We start from the raw sequence: 17,413 nt of genomic DNA on the forward strand, positions 1-17,413 counted from the left end.
ATTCAATGTCTCTATATCTTTATGAATACAATGTATATTTATGAATACCGTAGTCCTACTCCTGAAGCTGTGTAGGGCAGAACATGCTTTATTTCTGTAAGAAGTAATTTATCCAGGTTAATGGGGCCAACATACAGTTTGTTAAACAATAAACAAAAACAACAATCTGACTTAAATACAATGTAGGTCTTATGATTGTTCGAGGATCTGCAAAACAAAAATGAGATAGATTTTTAGATAGATGTGGAAAGGGAACGCCCAGTCAAAACACATATTGTTTTCATCTATTCTAACAGGTTGAAAAAAAATCTAGACACAGTTCATTGCACTGGGACCCACTGAGTCATCTTGTCTGTATGTGTTTGCTTGTGGTTCTGTATGTGTGTCAGTAACAGATAAAGCGTGTAGAGTGCGGAGCGCTGTGTCAGAATACGGTTTCCTGGCTTGAGGAGCAGACTGTGCGTTATCATCTGTCATTCCAACCCCCAGATATGAGGCTTTGCTCCTGGGCTGGACCCCAGTGTTTTGTGCCTTTCCTGGTTCTTCTGGCTGTTCTTCCACGTGTCACAGCAGACCAGGACAACCCCAAGGAGAGACATTACTATGTGGCTGCTGTTGAGATTGACTGGAACTACTTGGGCAAGGATTCTCGTGGGTATGCCTCTAATCCATTTGATTTCTACTTCTGTTAATTCATGTTTGTTATGTAGTGCTAATTTTATTCATGTGATAACAGCATAAGGAACAGGTATTGTCTAATAAGTTGGCTTTCGTGACATTTGGCATTTGTGAATTAGTGAATTATTAACTTTGGCATGGCATTTGGCCCTCTTGGGTAGTCATGTTGCAGAGTCTGTGGATAGCTTGAGAAGCGGTTGTATTTGACTGCCAGTGTATGCTGTTCTAATCAGTTGAAAACATTGTAGTATGCGATGCAATCATCATTGGATAATATTTAAAATATCCTCATTGTAAATTCAGCTTTGCCATAAGCTAGTTACAAAGTTGCTTAAGGAACATTTCCTCAGCTTCCTTCCCCTGTGACTGGTTTGGTAATTGAATGAAGCTTGACTGGTGATGGGCGCAATGGGTGGATTCACTTTTTGTACTTTTCCACCCTGCTCCAGGAACGATTCCACCTATAAGAAAGTAGTCTTTAGGGAGTATGAGAAAGACTTCAAGCAGCCCAAGACTCATCCCCTCTGGCTAGGTAAATCCTGTTCATCTCATTCAGTCTGCAATATTCTAAATAGATCCCTTTACCCTTACCCAATTTACTACTATTTACTCATTTTACCCTATACAGCTACAGTAATTTTAATTATATTAATCACTGCCATATTGTTTTCACCCACTAAAAGAGATTAAGTATTGTTCAATACTGTGAAAGTCTGTGACATGATGAGAATTCAAATGACTCCAGCAGATGAAGCTGAAAACATGACAATAATGGATAATGGATGGGGTGAATCGATGTTCCGCAGGTCTGCTGGGTCCAACACTGAGGGCTCAGGAGGGAGAGACCATTGTGGTCACTTTCAGGAACATGGCGGACCGGGAATACAGCCTCCACCCACATGGAATCGCTTACGGCAAACAGTCAGAGGGTGGGTGCTTGTTGTTACCCCTGGGTGTACTTACACACCCTGGCCCACACTTAATGTGGTGGTTAACCAAGTTCTGAAGACACTATCCCAAAGAATGTCAAATACATTGAACAATCAATTGGGAACATTCACAGAGTTCTGGTTGGTTGTTACTCATTATGTTAAGCAAACAAAATGAGGTAATACCCAAACAGCTGTGTTTAGCTTGTTTTGAAATATTAACCGAAGCAAGCAGATTCAGCGGGGGACAGTATTGAAGTCCAACAGGAAGTCTTGTTGAATGACGGGAATCAGTCTGGGACCCCCTCACAGAAAACAATAACCAAACATATGAGTGCTCTTCTGGAACAAGTTCATTCATTAAATTAATTCTTGAAGCAACAAGCCTTAGGAAGTGGAGAGAAATTAAAGGACAGAACGTCTCAACCTTATTATCCAAACAAATGACTATCAAAAGATACAAGCAGGGTTACAGCATAAACACAAACAAAGACTCCCACACATATTACCATAGGATTTTTTTTTCAGCACGCATAAGAGGAAAACCATCATCAGCATCAATAATCCAACATTATAACATGATATTTCGCCTGATATATAAATACATAATTATTTTTAAATTAAGTGTTATTTATTTTTTGTCATTCACTTCAGAGAAAATACTTTTGTTTCCCTTTCCTTTCCATGAGACTGTAAACTGTTTTTTGCAGGGGCTCCGTATTTTGACAACACCTCTCTGAAGGAGAAGGAGGACGATGTGGTGCGCCCTGGTGCTGAGCACACGTATTACTGGGAGGTCACCTCCAACGTAGCTCCGCAGAAAGCCGACCCCGCCTGCCTCACCTACACCTATGTCTCTCACCTGAACGTGGTGAAAGACTACAACAGTGGCCTCATCGGCACCTTGTTGCTCTGCAAGCCAGGTACACCCTCTCCCTGTGTGATGACTGCTCAGACACGCAACACAATACTGAATACACCCGTGTGGCTGTGTTTGAGTGGCAGATGAGAGAGGGTCAAGAATTGTAATAATATCCCAGTCTACTTCAACGCAATTCCCGTTCTCTTATGCTTCTTTTGAGCTGTGTAGTCCACCTCACAGTCCCTGGAGCAGGTAGAATATGAAACGGACAATAACAACAAAGAGAGGGAGAATAAGGACTTTTTTCCAAAACCAGTCATGGAAACAGATATCCCTCTATCAGAATTCCCTCCCTCTCCCTTGCCTTTCCAAGCTTAACCCATGTTACTTAAAACAGAAATTACTCCTCAGATGTCCTGCCCTCCCTCCAATCATGCTCACTTGAAGCACCCTGTCCGTCGTGAGATGAGAATGCATGGAGAGGAGCTTAGTTAGGATGCATCGATCATATACACTGTTGGAGATATCTCTCAACTATCTCTCTCTACCTCGGTCTCTCTCTGATCCAAGGCAGTCTAAATGAGTTCGGCGAGCAAGTGCATTTCCCACAGGAGTATGTGTTCCTGTTCGGGGTGTTTGACGAGAAAGAGAGCTGGTTCACCCCAGCAGGCTACTCCTCAAGCAACCACGTGATGCACACTATCAATGGATATGCCGCGGGCTCCCTACCAGGTCAGTCATTGGTCAATGAGTCAGTTTGCAGCTAGCTTTGGACATTTTCATGTATTTAAACAGTTTATTTTTGTTATTAACACATGCACAGACAGACACACACAGACACGCACGCAGCCAAATAAATAACAACCATTTCTCTCCAGATGTCGACATCTGTGCTCACAGCACCGTGAGTCTGCATCTGGTGGGCATGAGCTCCGAGCAGGAGGTGTTCTCTGTGCACATGAACGGCCAAGTGCTGCAGCACCGGGGCCACAAGATGTCCACCGTGGGGCTGGTAAGCGGCTCGGCCACCACTGGCAGCATGAGGGCCGTTCACCCAGGCCGCTGGCTCCTGTCCTCACAGACCAACAAGCACATGGAAGGTATGTTCACTCAAACCACATTCATTCAGTGGCTATGGAGCTGGACATTCACACATGTAAAGTACATTTTTTGATATATGGTAAGGCCAATATACATTAACAAATAAAATGTCCATATTGCAGCCGGCATGCATGGCTTTGTGGATGTGAGGACTTGCAAGGGCTTCAAAGCTAACCGACGTAGGTTGACCATAGAGCAGCAGCGCCACAGCAAGGAGTGGACGTATTACATCGCCGCTGAGGAGATCATGTGGAACTACGCCCCCAAAATGCCAGCATACATTGACGAGTTAATGCCCTTTCAAAAGTTGGCTTCTAGCAAAAATATACAAACCGTGTTGATTATTACTAATATACATTCTTAATTTTTATTTATTTTAGGGACTTCAAGGTCAATTACCTTGACCAGGGTAACCACAGAATAGGCGGGACTTACAAAAAGGCTGTCTATACACAGTACACAGATGAAACCTTCACCGTGAGGTCAGAGGAAAAGCAGAGAAAAGCAGAGGTCGGCATACTGGGCCCTGTGATCAGGGCCCAGATCAGGGATGTCATCAAGGTACGAGACAGACTTACTACCTACTTCCAGACTGAAGTGATAAGTGTACTGACTATATGTTCCCATTGATCTTTCACAGGTCGTCTTTAAGAACATGGCTTCCAAACCCTACAGCATCTACCCACATGGGCTGACCATCGAGAAGTCACAAGAGGGAGCGACGTATCCTGAAGGAGGTTTGCAACAGAACACTGTTCACAAGACGACAACAAACGCAACAATAACAAAATGGATCATATAATATGGCAATAAGCTAAACAAGCACATCAACAAATTCATATCTGACCAGAGAAGAATAGAATGGGAAAATAGAAGAATCATAGCGGATGATGGATATATGCTTTCTATGCAGACACCATCCAGTTGATTGGATTGGTGTGGGCTGCCTGTTCCCATAATCATAATACAATAATAGCTTCTCGGTTTATTTAAAGGCAATCAGACCCATGCTGTTCAGCCAGGTCAGACACACCATTATGAGTGGAAAGTGGTGGACGAAGATGAGCCCCTGGATACAGACGCACGGTGCCTGACCTACCTGTACCACAGTGCAGTGGATACACCCCGGGACATCGCCTCTGGGCTGATAGGACCCCTCCTCATCTGCAAGAGTCAGTCTCTGAATGTCAGGAATGTACAGGTAACACAACCCTCACAAATCTGACTTTTGATTAACATTTAAAGATGTAAACCAAGATGTTTGGTCACACATGAATCAACCAATCACATCGATGGAGGCAGGGATCTTTAAGCACGCTATTGGCAAACACAAACTCAGCCAGCTGAAGAAAACTGTGAAAAGGTTGTTAAAAAGTTGTAAATGTGAAATTGTTTCAATCTTTTCCTAAATCGGGTTGGGCAATTGAATACCTAGCCACTGACTTGCCCAAACTATATCATGTATATATCCATGATATCGTTTGGGCAATGTTCTTATATATAAGAACAATACAGCGTCACTTTTGACTCAGCTAGGTGAGTTCGCTCTCATGGTTAACCTAAAAGTGCTGGCTTTTAGGACTGCTGGATCACAGATTAACATAATATTGTTGACTTCAATAGTTTGTTTGAGATTAGGTTTACCTAACTAGGAGGCATACAAGCAATGACGTGTATTGATAAGATGGGTTTTGTGTTGTTCGAAGCTTAAAGCAGACAAGGAGCAGCATGCCATGTTCATGGTGTTTGATGAGAACAAGAGCTGGTACCTAGATGACAATATTCAAAGCACATGTGGGGGAGAAACTGTGAACAAGGCAGAACCAGGCTTTTATAAGTCAAATGTCATGCACAGTGAGTATCTCTATCTTTTATATTGTCCATGTATATCCGTCATTTTTTGTGTTAAATTCTAATTTGGTTGGCAAACACAAACACAGCTTTCTTTTTTTCTCTTCGCAGCGATTAATGGTTATGTGTTTGAGAGCGGTCAACTTTTGGGATTTTGTAATGGGGAAATTGCAACTTGGCATGTGTCAAGTGTTGGAGCACAGGACTACATTCAGTCTGTTACCTTCTATGGCCACACATTTAATCTCAATGACCGCACTGAAGACATCCTTGGACTCTACCCAATGACAGGGGAAACTATCTTCATGAACATGGACAATATTGGTCAGTTTTGGCTCGCTATGATTTTGTGAAATGCCAATGTTTTGATTGCTTTAGAATAGTCCTAAATGAAGTGTCTCTGTCTCCTGAATTATTCAGGGGTCTGGTTGCTCGCGACTCTGAACTCCCATGGGTCAACCAAGGGCATGCGAGTGAGATTCCAAGATGTGGAGTGTTACCGTGACTATGAATACGAGTACACTGACTACAACGAGCCAAACAAAGAATTTGCTGTGTGGAAACCCGCCACTTTGGCAGAAATCGACAAGGAGGATGAATTAAAAAAGAAGCAAGAGATGGAAGAGAAGAAAGATGCAGTGGTTGATAGTTACACAGACTATTACGCAGGCTTACTAGGCCTGAGATCTCTAAAGAAGCAAATCAGGGATTCAGATGTCGAGCAGATAGACTTCTCCTTCCTTGACTTTGATGCAGTTGATGTTCCAGAGCAAGATTCAACAACTTTTTCTGGTATCCAAACTACCGCTACAAAGACGGATATGGAGAAAAGCAACATCATGAAAGAGCCAGACTCAATTCCAATGAGTCAAAATGAGACATTGTCAGCTCAGCAAGAGATATACAAAACAAACCTAACCGCTTATATTCTAAACCAAAGCAAGAGTGAAACTGCCACATGGATAAAGAATAGCAGCGCAAGTATTGACACTAATGTCTCACGAAGCAAAGACAACATATCCACCAACCACAGTATGCCTACAAACCTTTTGCCCATAAACAGCACTTTTATTCCTGAGACAGCACATGCAATACTTAATAATACCACTATACCTTTGATATCTGGGGCTACCAATATTAGCATGACCTCAAAAACAAATGTGAGTTACACTTTTAAAGCTGAGGGAATTAATTCAACTCAGACCATGGGTAACAAGACCTCTGAACGCATCATTCAGACAGAGAACATACCTGAAGTGTTTTCTTATGTCGTGACTCCTCAAGGTCCCACTTCCAATGGTAGTAATGAAATGGTTCGGCTGGATATAGAGGACCAGACAGGGTCTGCCTTGATTGGGGAGTCTGAGATAGAGCGAGGCGGCCAGCAGGGGACTTTTGGAGATGGCATAAATGCTACAGTCTTGCCAGAGATCAATGCATCTTCTATCAATGACACAGATACATTTTATAATGTGACACAGTTAACAAAGGATATATTGTCCAACGTTAGAGAGGAGGCCATCAGTGAGGAAATGCATAATCATACCAGAAGAAAGGTGGATCGCTTGGTCATGAATATGACCAAGCCTTTTGGAGATGGGATAAATGCTACAGTCTTGCCAGAGATCAATGCATCTTCTATCAATGACACAGATACATTTTATAAACTGACACAGTTAACAAAGGATATTTTGTCTAATGTTATTGAGGAGGCCATTGGTTATGCATTTTTTTCCAAAAAGAAAATGCATAAACCAACCAGAAGCATGGTTGAGATCAAGGTGGAGGATACCATGAATATGACCAAGACAAACGACTCGATGCACACAGTGACCAAGACAGAGGACAGAAATCAAAGATATTCCTTTGGAAATGAAACAATTCCAGAAAGTTCCATTCATGACGGTTTAAATTTTGAAAATGATTCAAATAACGTGACTAAAACTTTGACCTCACATAATGACAAAATAAGTACATCAATATATCATTCAGCAGAGCAAATGAGCTCTAACCAAAGCAAAAGTTGGGATGCCTTCCTTGACCAGTTCAATTCATTGAAAAGTTTCCTCAATGAGAATTTAATCTCTGGCTCCCCCGCACAAAACAGTAACCAGTTTCCAGAAACCAGCGATGTGGATCTGAGCGACTCAGTAAGCTCTGAGGAAATCGTAATCTACCTTCAAAACCACAGTTCAAATGCCATCAGAACCAGCCGCTTAGACCCACAGGGACACAACTGGACCTATGATGGGACACACCAAACTGTTCCTTTGATGATCCCTTATGAACATGTCAAGTATCACGGTTACGATGCCCCTCTTCCTGAAGCTCAGACGACCTCTACCCCCATAAAGAAGCCTAAGACGAAGAAGGTGAACCTCCGCCAACTACCACAGAAAGGCCGGAGCATGAAAACTAAGAAGAGGAAGGAATTCAAGCCCCAGCCCAGGAGTGGCCCGCCGGTCTCTCCTCCGGGATTCAACCCAGGAATGTCCCCCCGCGGGATGCGACCCAATGGGCCGCAGATACAGCCCGTCTCTAGCACAGAGGACCTGATCAACATACCGGTGGTCATCGGTGTTCCCCGGCCGGACTGGAGCGACTATGAGCTGTATGTTCCCAGTGACAATCGGGACAATCTTATTGACCTTCGTGATGATTCCAAGCAAGACGAGTATGAATATGTATCCTATAAAGACCCATATGGCAGCAAAGACGACATGATGAGTTTCACTCTGGATGAAGTCACCAAGTACTACCTTAAAACTGTGGGCAAGAATGTGAGGACTTATTTCATATCTGCTGAGGAGGTGGAGTGGGACTATGCTGGTTATGGACAGAGGTAAGTACAAAGTTATTTCATTGACAGAAGGACAAACATTATGCACAGATGTTTTAAAGTTGCAATGTGTAACATTCACGTAGCTCGTAGCTACAAATAACCTGACATATCTGTAGTCAATGCTATTCTATAGTGATTTCAATAAAGTGATTTCAATAATAATTTCTTTTTAACAAAAATAACTTTGTTAACAAGAACTGGTAAAAAAAACTCCCAGTAATGCCACCCAGGCCGCTGATATATGATAATCTGCGGGACAGTTACACTGCCAGTTAGAGCAAACAAAACACTGCTATTGAGTATTCTTAACGTCTCATGTCAACTAACTCGGTAGGGCTCTTTCTTACAAATTGTGACTTTAAAGAGACCAAAATATTGATTCTGTTGTATTCGTAGGAGGCCAGAAAAGACACTCCAAACAAGGCGGGAGACAAAGTTCACCAAGGTGGTGTTCCGGGAGTACATTGACAGTACATTCACTACCCCAATCCTTCGTGGGGAGATGGAGGAGCACTTGGGCATCCTTGGGCCGCTTATCAAGGCAGAGGTTGGACAGAGCATTATGGTAAGACTAGCAGCTCACGCCTGCCACTATTCAAGTCCAAACCTTAAACAATAGAGTGGCGAATTCACGCCCCTTCCGGTAGAGCCCATGGGACCTATGAGATCGAAAAATTTGAATGAATTTCAATTGAGAGAAAGTAATTATTTTCTGGTCCCAGTCTTTATATGCCCCGGATTACACATATGTTTTTTGTGGATTTAAATGATAATTTTTCATGTCAAGAGTTTGACTGCTTATTGTGGAATTGTTCAGTTAAAGGCTGTAGAGAAAACGCCATGTCTGTACCGGAGTTCCAAGTGCGGGTGGTGACGTATATCATTCGCGTCGAGAGCAGCGAAGAGCTGTAGTTCACAGAGCGGCCTCACACAAAACCGAACGTTATCAAAATTCTTCGCGAAATATATATATATTTTTTGGATGAAATATTATAATTTAAATCAACAAACAACATATGTGCAATCCAGGGCATATAAAGACTGGGACCAGAAAATAATTACTTTCTCTCCATTGAAGCCCATTCATATTTTTCTATCTCATAGGTCCCATGGGCTCTACCGGAAGGGGCGTGACTTCGCCACTCTTTTATAACACATAGAAATGATCTTTGGTGATCACATATTCTAGGATTTCCATATGTTTTGAGCCCTACATTTTCGGAGATGATAAATTGTACAAGACGTGGGTAAACTATTTTCCAAATCAATCAATGACATTGTAATATTGCCTCTATTTCCACATTTCACATAACCCCTTGCTTGTAGGTAGTGTTCAGGAACAGGGCCAGCCGTCCATACTCAATGCACCCAAATGGAGTAACCTATACCAAGCTAACTGAGGGGTTGTCCTATGAGGATGAATCCAAATACTGGTATAAGTTTGACAATGAGGTTCAGCCCAACACCACCTTCACATACTTGTGGGAGGTACGCGAGATGGCGGGTCCAATGCCCGGCGAGTCCTCCTGCCGTACCTGGGCATACTACTCGGGTGTCAATCCTGTAAGTGTAATTAAATATCCTTGGTCAGTTCTTGAGCAGTATTCCAAATATATTCCATGACAAATATAATCGCTGAGGCAACACAGAGCTTCCAATGTATTACTCCATTATGTGGCCAATGCAACCTTGAAAATAGTAATATGATGGACGATATGGTTTCTTCTAGGAAAGAGATATCCACTCTGGTTTAATTGGGCCTCTGCTGGTCTGTCGGAAAGATACCCTGAACACCAAGCTGGTTGATGTGAGGGAGTTTGTGCTCCTGTTCATGACCTTTGATGAGTCTCAGAGCTGGTACTATGAGAAGAATTCTGAGATGAGGAGGAGGAGGAAGGGTCGAGTAGGTGGAAGAACATTAGATCCCAACCTCAAAGAGAAGCTTCAGTTTCATTGTAAGGGGCCATGTTTGACTCAGATTATGAATGCTAGTACCTTGTACCCAGTACAATCTGTTTGATTGTTCTTCCTCAACCTAGGAAGAACATCCTGGTAAGGATACACAACATTTCTATATTCATGAGACCTTTCAACGTTGTGACCCACAGCCATCAACGGCATTATATTCAGCCTGAAGGGACTAAGGCTTTACACCAAGCAGCTGGCATTCTGGCACCTGATTAACATGGGTTCTCCCAAGGACGTTCACACTGTCCACTTCCACGGACAGACCTTCACCCAAATGAACACCAACAGCTACCGGCAGGCTGTGTACCCACTGCTGCCTGGTCAGTAGTCACTGCTCATGCTCTATTTAATGGTGCAATGTTGATCAATCAGTGGTGTCAACAAATATTGTGAAGGTAATGGGGGTATAGAAAGCCAAGAGAAAACTTGCAATGCATATGTTTATGAAACACAGGCCATACCGATAACTTGTTGTAATTTTTGTCATTATGCTGAGCCATTTCTGTCATTCCATGGGCTCAGTCTCTCACGGTGCCATGCTCTTTCCCAGGCGGCTTTGCAACTCTAGAGATGTGGCCATCCAAGCCTGGTCTGTGGCAGCTGGATACAGAGGTGGGCGCCATCCAACAGAAGGGAATGCAGACCCTGTTCCTGGTCCTTGACAATGGTGTGAGCCGGTCGCCAACAGTATCTGTCTGGGGGATGAAACCATCGTAACAATCTCTCCCCAATTCACAAATACATCTGGTTCCAATATAATTTGTCATAATCACTTTCTTGTGCATTTTCAGCCAAAGAGCATTTTGCATTAAGCCTGCCACAGATTTAAAGAAAAAAAAATATATAGCAGTTACATCTTTGTGATAAGACATTTTCTTCAAGTACTTGGTATAGCGATTCACTTTTATTTTGTCCACAAGATTTGCACTGACCATTCCCACTCACATTGAGTCCAATACGAAAGTGGTACATTGATATTATAGCACTTGTGTCAGGCGCGTTCACACTAATTGATTTTGCCAAAATATATTGTGAATTATATTGGTGTTGTTGTCACAATCGATGATGACCCAGACCTGTCTGGTCCTTTCACACATTATTTTATATATGGTACAATTATTTGTGTCTGTGTCCCCCAGAATGTTCCAATCCTCTGGGTCTCGAGTCCGGGAGTGTGAAAGACAGCCAGATCACATCCAACCACGTTAGAGGTATTGTGACATAGCTTGAAACACAACCACACATGCGACTGAGTAGTATACGTAGCAGTCATTATCACCAAAACCAATTTCTGTTCTCTTTTAAAGGGTACTGGGAGCCACATTTGGCCCGACTGAATAAGCAGGGTAAATACAACGCTTGGAGTACAGATGAGGACAACAGTTGGATTCAGGTGTGTGTGTGTGTGTGTGTGTGTGTGTGTGTGTGTGTGTGTGTGTGTGTGTGTGTGTGTGTGTGTGTGTGTGTGTGTGTGTGTGTGTGTGTGTGTGTGTGTGTGTGTGTGTGTCTTTTTATACAAATTCATGTTAACACTGGAGTATCCCAGCAGCATAAAGGCACTTATACGATGTCCTTGCTTGCTTCTTGCTTCAGAGTCGTACTCACGCGAGAGCAGCCCAACGAGGCTTGAATTTAACTTTGAGCTAAGACCTCAAAATAATAGTACCTTCACTGAATGAAAAAGCGTTTAAATAACAAACGCAACTTAAATAATCTCTGGACAAATTACATAAATTATATATAATGTATATTTATATATAACTAGAGTTTCCGCATGCGCGTTGCACGCTCAACCTCTAGTTGTAATTAAACCCATAGAGCTATACTGCGAAACCCTGGTCGATAATGTAAGAAATTGGTGAGCGCATACTATGATAACATTTGGTCTATAATGTTATAATGTATAACATTTTGGTTCACCTATTACATAATGAAGCAAGCATAATAATTTCGTCCTTACGGAATGAAGCAAGCATATTAATTTTCTCCTTATATTATAGTGTGAGCATTTTATGGGTTACAGGGATAATTGTTCATTGGAAAGCATAGTAAACTGCATGCAAATCAATTATTCAATAGCTTTTACTGTTATTCAGGGCTCCAAGTGCATTGTCACATCACATATTATACCACCAGGTGTGAGTGTGATTAGCCCGTAAAGGCTGTTTTGAAAATCTGCCTCTTCTGACATCACTAGTGGGCGTGTTCACCTAGATGTGTGCTTGACAGATCAGTCTACTACCCTACCTAGTGGACTAAAGCAAACGTTGGTCATCACACTCACACCTGGTGGTATAATATGTCCCCTTTAAAATGAATGGCAACTGCTATTGGATAGTTGAAAATATTAATGACAAACAGCTTCTTCTGAAACTGAATATTTTGTTTGTAGCAACCGCCCTAACTTAAGAATTGTGTGGGGGAGAGGGAGAGGGCGGGGGCGGGGGTGTGAGGGCAAGATTGCGGATTGTACATCACGTTACCGGACGTAAGAGTTTAAGATGTTGTTTTATGATTAGTTTTAACCAGAAAAATACAGAATTGAGATAAAAAATCTCCTTTCCAAGTGTCCTGGCCCAGAGAGGCAGCTGTAGCCTTCAGTCACACATAGCGTACACACAAAACATTATAAAAATAAAACTACTAAAACTGTCGGCAGGGAGGAGGGGGGATATCAATATCTTAAGACATTTCAAGAGGCTCAAGGAGGGAAATAATCTACATTTTAGCAACAAAGTGTAAAGACGTTGCGGGAGGCTGAAGGAGGATACTAATATAACAATTAACAATAAAGAGTAGTCTATGTACAGAACGTCCTACCTGGCAGAGTGTGTCGACGGAGGGGCCGCTAGTCTATACAGAACGTCTTACCTGGCAGAGTGCAGGCCCGTTAAAACAGTTGGAGAGGGGAGGATGTCAATATCGCAAGACATTTCGGGATGTTCATTGAGGTGGGTAAGATTAAAGAAAAAATAAAGTTTAGCAAAAAAGTGTGGTCAATAGACATAACGTCTTACCTGGGAGAGTGTGTCGACGCTATCTTGATCATGCCGTTGTCTTGTAACATTTCCATCAAGCGGTGTGGTGCGGTTTGGTGCGGTACAGTTGGCTTTTCCACCACCAAAAGTTGGGCAGGGTCCGGCATTAAACGTGCTGAGCCGCTCCTATTTCCAGTATTCCTCCGTTTGGGTACCCAGCGGTGCCGAAAAGGTGCAGCGAAAAGGGTGAAAGGGTGCCGAAAAGGTGGAGCTACACACGCCGCCCGTTGATTGGTCGACAGAATCGTCACATCGGTGCGAAAGGGGGATAAAAATAAACAAACTAACACAGAACCCGTGAGTTTTTTCTGGACAATGGCGAAAGCTTAGTATATTGAAGAATATGTCGCACAAAATTTGAACGTCCTTCATTGCTGCTCTTTGTTAAATGTGTCGCGTTCTTCTTTTTCATTTAATTTATTACCAGGCTACACTGTCTTGCGGCTATGATATCACAATGCTTACCTTTCTGCTGCGGCTATCGCCATGGGCTGCTATTGGCTTAAACCCGCCCTACCTTAAGGGTACTGTCAGCGATGGAAACGCGAGCAGTAAACAAGCTTCCCGCTCTGAGCTACACCTAATCGTACCGCAACCAACCGCACCGCTCGGTGCAAACGCGGCATCAGAGCGGCCGGCTGCTCGGTGAAAAAGCGGCTTTAGAGCGGCCAGTGGCTGGTAAGACTGCGCGAGCTGCAGGCTGCTTTGCACATTCAAAGGAGCAACTTGTCCGACAGGCCTGCTATTATAGTAGTACGATTATATATTGTATATTAATTATACAATTATAAAAAACAATTGCAATTTAAAAGCAGTGTGTGCCATTCAATGCTACTACTACAATAAACAGTACCATGCTCGCAAGGTACGTGATGCCACAGAGAGGATCTGACTCATTAACCCTTTGATGCAGGTGGATTTCCTGCGGCCAGTGGTGATAAGCCAGGTGGCCACCCAGGGAGCCAAACAGATGTTTCATTCCCAGTACGTGGTCAACTACACCATCTCCTACAGCACAGACCGCAGAAGCTGGATCTTCTTCAAGGGTGACAGCCCATCATTTAGAAAGGTCAGTGCAGCAACAGGAATTGCCCTCAGTAGTGTATCCTGTTTCTCAGACACCACACCGCTACAGCAGGGGTTCAAACCAGAAAAGATCAGAATAGGTTTTAACGTATTGGGATGGAGGTTTACCCTGAAGATGTTACTTCCTTACACTTACCTCTCCAAACCTCTTTGCAGTTTGAATTATTAACACCATGACAAACACTTTAAACACTGAGCCAAAATATTCCATGAACATTTGCTCGATTATATAAAAGATTATGATGAGAAACTAAGCCATTCAATTAAACTACAGAAACAATGCAGAATAAAGATGATGCTTGTTTCTCTGTCACTCATCAGAAATCACTGCTTTTATGATAAAATGGGGGAAATCCCAAGCACAGACGCAGACACTCGAAGTTGAATACGAAAAAAACTGGTTTATTAGAGGATGAGAACAGTAGGGAAAAACAACATTGAACCCGAAACAAACGAAAAAAGAAATAGGACATTCACTAAAGCCGAGAATGGTTAAATACCACAGAGGTTGAAACAACGATCTGGCATTGAGTGGGTGAAGAACCAGGGTTCAAACATGGCAGGGCCGATGACCGTAGATGGATGGCAGGTGTGCATATCCATCAGGTGTAGAGCCGGGGAAAAGCAAAGGAACGCCTGCACAGACAATAGAACACCAAGAGGGGGAGACAGAGCAAAGCATCTGCTTGGTACGGCCAGGGCCGTGACAACTGCACAAATCAGAAACATTGATAGCCTTGCTGTCCCTGAGTTTTGATTATGTTTGTGATTTTTAAACTTGATTTTTCTCTTTATTTACAAGGATTTGGCATGATATAGAATGTTACCCAAGGATTATTCTATTTAGTACTCAAAGTATTTAGGACTAAAACTTCACCTTTATCTTTAATATTAACTTTTGTCTGTCTCTTGCTCACTGTTTCGCTGTCTGTCCCTCTAATTTTCTCTTGTCTATCTATTTTGAAGAATTTCCCAGGAAACAATGATGCTAATGGTGTGGAAAAGCAAATACTGTTCCCTCCTTTGATTGGACGCTACGTTAGATTCCACCCAAACCACTGGTATAACAGAGCCACTGTCCGCATGGAGATGTACGGTTGTGAGCTTGATGGTGAGAAGATATCAACACAAATGTCTGTATGTAAACAAATGCAATGATGTATATATAAATACATCACTTAAATCGTATAAACATAATTGTTGATGTATGCCTTCGATGCAGGTTTGTGATAGTATACTGGATAGTGGAGAGTGGAATAGAGTGTGTCAGAAGAGCAATACTTCTGAGTTTTGACTAACCCCAGCCCCCGTGTTGCAGGTTGCTCTGTGCCTCTGGGTATGGAGGACGGACTGATCAAGGACCATCAGATCACGGCCAGCTCCAGAGCCACCAGCTGGTTTGGTGGTCCCTGGAACCCATCTCTCGCTCGCCTCAACTTACAGGGAACGGTCAATGCCTGGCAAGCTTTGGTACGATGATACCAAATATATTGATATTTGATATTTTTGGTCGTAAATATTTTTTTACGACCAATCAGATCACTCGAAATAAATTATCTTTTTTAAGTCAATCAGATCGCTCGATTGAATCATATCTCATCAAATCGCACCAGATCGTTAGAACTTTTGAAATCACATCGAATCGTTTCATATTAAAATGTATAGTCACTGAATAGTTTCGTAATGCATGTATCTAGATATACGTATCGGATCGTCTTATAAAGGAGAGCTACACACCCCTTAGTAATAATACTTCTTTCATGTATTTTTGGCTCCAGAATGCGGACATGAACCAGTGGCTTCAGATAGAATTGACCGAGGTCAAGAAGATCACAGGCATCATCACGCAGGGAGCAAAATCTATGGGCAAAGAGATGTATGTCGTCTCCTTTACCCTGGAATACAGTGAGGACGGCGTACGCTGGACGCAATACACAGACGACGAGGAATACACATCGAGGGTAAGTTATATTGGAAATGCAGTTTTTTTTTTAACAGCTTTATAGCAGTGTTGTTAAGGCACACACACCAATATTTTCTGTGATTATTTGTGATTCTGATTGAAGGTCTAGAACATTGCGATCCTAAAGTTTTCCTTTCATTATCCTTCCTTTCCTTTGGGTGCAGAGGTTTATCGGGAACACGGATAACAATGGCCCTGTGAGGAACTACATCTACCCACCCATCTTCTCCCGGTTCATCCGGGTCATTCCCACGAGCTGGAAGAGCTCCATCACCATGCGAATGGAGTTGCTCGGCTGTGACTTTGAGTAACAGACTCATGCACCTTATGTGAAAATATGAATGCCTATAACATGTGACAGATGTGTGTCGATGACATAGGACATTGGACAAGACGAAGAAGCTTTCAGCTGGGAGTCAAACAGCATGCCAATAGAGTCATCGGAGCAAGAGATTCTAGCCACTTTATCTCCTCAATAAATACACACTTTTGCATTCAGTTAACTAAACCCAATAAACAACACAACAAGACCACGCAAACAAAATTCCTATTTTAAAGTCAATGTCGTTTAGATGTTGAAGCCTGACAGTATTTCAATGGAATAAATGTCTTAAATTAGCCAGAAAATGAATGCATTGACATCCCGGTTACTGATGATATTGAAAGCATCACCAAAACCATGCATAGTTTTAAAACATAGTTTATGACATGAAGATTTATGTATGTTTATAATTTTGCAACCTACTCGCTTGCTGTTGTCATATTCCAGAACGACAGAATTTATAATCAACTGAAACACTGCATGGAGAGTTGTTTGTATTATGAAAGCATCTTAAGGAATATGGATGAATGTATAAATGTTGGTCTCAACAGTTTTGAATCGTCCTATTATTCAATTTTTCCGTTCAACAATCCTTCTAAAAAAATTCTATAGTCATATTGGCAACAACCTTTATCGGTTTTATGGAGAGAATGAGAGAGCTTTTCATCCCAATAAAGACCTTGAATCTTGAGAGGAAGAGAGACACACACACACACACACACACATGCAGCGAGGACGTGAGGTCTAAGGACCCTGCCGTGCTCATTATGGTG

At 42.4% G+C, this 17,413-nt stretch overlaps 1 protein-coding gene across 2 annotated transcripts; it reads left to right on the top strand.

Moving 5' to 3' along the window:
- Positions 1-332: 332 nt before the first annotated feature.
- On the top strand, positions 333-17,193 carry LOC130372994 (coagulation factor V-like). Of its 2 annotated transcripts, XM_056579184.1 has the most exons (26): positions 335-655; positions 1,128-1,210; positions 1,485-1,607; positions 2,318-2,530; positions 3,040-3,201; positions 3,348-3,569; positions 3,693-3,858; positions 3,951-4,131; positions 4,211-4,307; positions 4,566-4,771; positions 5,277-5,424; positions 5,533-5,745; positions 5,842-7,263; positions 8,197-8,263; positions 8,660-8,828; positions 9,590-9,826; positions 9,993-10,218; positions 10,372-10,551; positions 10,782-10,898; positions 11,371-11,442; positions 11,539-11,624; positions 14,183-14,338; positions 15,322-15,466; positions 15,674-15,825; positions 16,134-16,316; positions 16,483-17,193. In XM_056579184.1, exons 1-26 carry the CDS (start codon positions 492-494, stop codon positions 16,627-16,629), a joined length of 5,337 nt encoding a protein of 1,778 aa, XP_056435159.1. In that variant the 5' UTR covers positions 335-491; the 3' UTR covers positions 16,630-17,193. The 2 variants fall into 2 exon arrangements, with proteins under 2 accessions (XP_056435158.1, XP_056435159.1); XM_056579183.1 differs by having other exon boundaries at positions 333-655; positions 5,842-8,263.
- The last annotated feature ends 220 nt before the right edge of the window (positions 17,194-17,413 follow it).

The sequence above is a fragment of the Gadus chalcogrammus genome, chromosome 20 (assembly GCF_026213295.1).
Source record: "Gadus chalcogrammus isolate NIFS_2021 chromosome 20, NIFS_Gcha_1.0, whole genome shotgun sequence".
Taxonomy (NCBI): Eukaryota; Metazoa; Chordata; class Actinopteri; order Gadiformes; family Gadidae; genus Gadus; species Gadus chalcogrammus.